Below are 2,585 nucleotides of genomic sequence, written 5' to 3'. Positions count from 1 at the left end.
AGTTGTCAAGACAAGGCCATGAGCACCTGATCTAGCTGGAGCTGTCTGAGAAAGGGCTTGGCTGACAGACCAGCTGTGGCAAGAGCTGTGGTACTGGGTGTGTAATGACTTCCAACAGGAAAATAGTTTCCTTTTTATTAGTAATGCTGGTGGAGTTGGGCATCACTGAGCCCTGGAGGAAGAAGGAGGTGATCATGCATCAGAGGGTCCTTCTCAGGGCTGGGGTCTCTGGGCAGAAGTGGAACTGGCCAGTGTGTGGGACTGGTCTGGGACAATTTTTTCTGAGTCAGCTTCTTGGGATGTCAATGGAACATGGCACAGACCCTTAATCCCAACTGCATCGTTTGCCCTCTTCTCTGCCCCCACTATCTCCACTAACCAGGACAAATTCCTGGCCCTGGGGCTCCTCAAACAGCTCCCAACATCTCTTCACTTCCCTCCCTTGCCTGCTGAGTCCCCACTGACTCCTATGGCATTGCAGCATCCTCTTTGTGGATACCTTGATTCAATGCTTCGCTTTGGAACAACTTAATCTTTTGAGTTTCCATTCACTCCCACCCCGGGGTACATGGTGAGTCTGCATCCTGTCCTGACATCTTCATATTAATTTCCAGAGAAATTGTACATCCATCAGTGCAGTCATACATGAAGGAGGCTGAGGAGGCAATGGGCAGCCCATGCACCATCTCCACTGCCATTGGATTCCAAGAAGAGAGCCTTTAAAACAATAACTTCTGGTGCAATTAAACCCAATTAAATTGTGAGCTTAAGACAAAACATCAGGAGAATGCAAGGAGAAAAGGCACTTCAAAAGACCAATTCCTTGGAAAATTTTTCTGCAGTAATGTCGGAGGAAGAGCCCAGCCTTCAGACAATGCACACAGGAAATGTCCCTTTATTGAACAGGCTGCTAGTGGACGGGTCACATCAGGCACAGTGTGGTGCATGCACTCAGACACAACAGGATCAAGTCTCAAGACAAGTAGTAGAAACCGAGAAAATTTTATATAAGTAGAATTATCTGGGAGAAAAAGAACCTCAATTTCTCACCTAACATATACTTTGGGAAACATGCTGAGGAGGGGAGTTAGGCTGTTTGCAGTGCATCTGTGTCCCTTGAACCACTTTCCATAGGGCATTCTTCAGCTCCTGGTTCCGCATGCTGTAGAGGAGGGGGTTCACTGCTGGAGGCACCACCGAGTACAGAAATGACACCGCCAGGTTCAGAAAAGGGGAGGAGATGGAGGGGGGCTTGAAGTAGGCAACCATGCCAGTGCTGATAAAGAGGGACACCACAGCCAGATGAGGGAGGCACGTGGAAAAGGCTTTGTGCCGTCCCTGCTCAGAGGGGATCCTCAGCACAGCCCTGAAGATCTGCACATAGGACACAACAATGAACACAAAACAGCCAAATGCAACACAGGCGCTGACCACAAGAAGCCCAACTTCCCTGAGGTAGGAGTCTGAGCAGGAGAGCTTGAGGATCTGGGGGATTTCACAGAAGAACTGGTCCACAGCATTGCCCTGGCAGAGTGGCAGTGAAAATGTATTGGCAGTGTGCAGCAGAGCATTGAGAAACCCACTGCCCCAGGCACCTGCTGCCATCTGGACACAAGCTCTGCTGCCCAGGAGGGTCCCGTAGTGCAGGGGTCTGCAGATGGCAACATAGCGGTCATAGGCCATGACGGTGAGAAGATAATACTCAGCTGAGATAAAAAAGAGAAAGAAAAAGAGCTGGGCCAAACATCCTTGGTAGGAGATGGCACTGGTGTCCCAGAGGGAATTGGCCATGGCATTGGGAACAGTGGTGGAGATGCAGCCCAGGTCAAGGACAGAGAGGTTGAGGAGGAAGAAGTACATGGGAGTGTGGAGGCGGTGGTCACAGGCTATGGCAGTGATGATGAGGCCGTTGGCCAGGAGGGCAGCCAGGTAGATGCCCAGGAAGAGCCAGAAGTGCAAGAACTGCAGCTCCCATGTGTCTGCGAATGCCAGGAGGAGGAACTCAGTGATGGAGCTGCTGTTGGACATTTTCTGTTTCTGGGCATGGGGACCTGTCCAAGGAGAAAAGGCAATGAGATAAGGCAGCGTCGTCTAAGCAAAACCTACTCCAGTTCCCATGGAACCACCCCAGACTTCCTTGCCCCTTTCAGGGAGACGTTTCTCATGTTCCTTGTATGAGCTCCACATGATGCTGGCGGAGGTGCCACTGGGAGCAGGGAGCACTGCTGTGACGTCTTGAAGGGCAAGTCCTGCCCTACAGAAATAGGTAAATAGGAACACAGAATCATCCCAGATTAAAGTCTCAGGAATTTCGCCGATGACACCAAGTTGTGTGGTGCCGTTGACACGCTGGAAGGGAGGGATGTCATCCAGAGGGACCTTGACAGGCTGGAGAGGTGGGCCCGTACCAACCTCATGAAGTTCAACCAGGCCAAGTGCAAGGTCCTGCACCTGGGTCATGGCAATCCCAGGCACAAATACAGGCTGGGCGGAGAATGGATTGAGAGCAGCCCTGAGGAGAAGGACTTGGGAGTGCTGGTGGACAAGAAGCTCAACATGAGCCGGCAATGCGCCCTTGCAGCCCA

At 51.5% G+C, this 2,585-nt stretch overlaps 1 protein-coding gene across 1 annotated transcript; it reads right to left on the bottom strand.

Moving 5' to 3' along the window:
• Positions 1-1,050: 1,050 nt before the first annotated feature.
• LOC147600794 (olfactory receptor 14C36-like) lies at positions 1,051-2,028 on the bottom strand. Its single transcript, XM_086746605.1, has one exon. The coding sequence runs from the start codon at positions 2,026-2,028 to the stop codon at positions 1,051-1,053; it is 978 nt and encodes a 325-aa protein (XP_086602731.1).
• Between the last annotated feature and the right edge of the window lie 557 nt (positions 2,029-2,585).

The sequence above is a fragment of the Chlamydotis macqueenii genome, chromosome 4 (genome assembly GCF_036417535.1).
Source record: "Chlamydotis macqueenii isolate bChlMac1 chromosome 4, bChlMac1.mat, whole genome shotgun sequence".
NCBI classification, from domain to species: domain Eukaryota; kingdom Metazoa; phylum Chordata; class Aves; order Otidiformes; family Otididae; genus Chlamydotis; species Chlamydotis macqueenii.
Note: the sequence above shows the minus strand (reverse complement) of the source record. Positions and strands in the feature narration are given on the sequence as shown.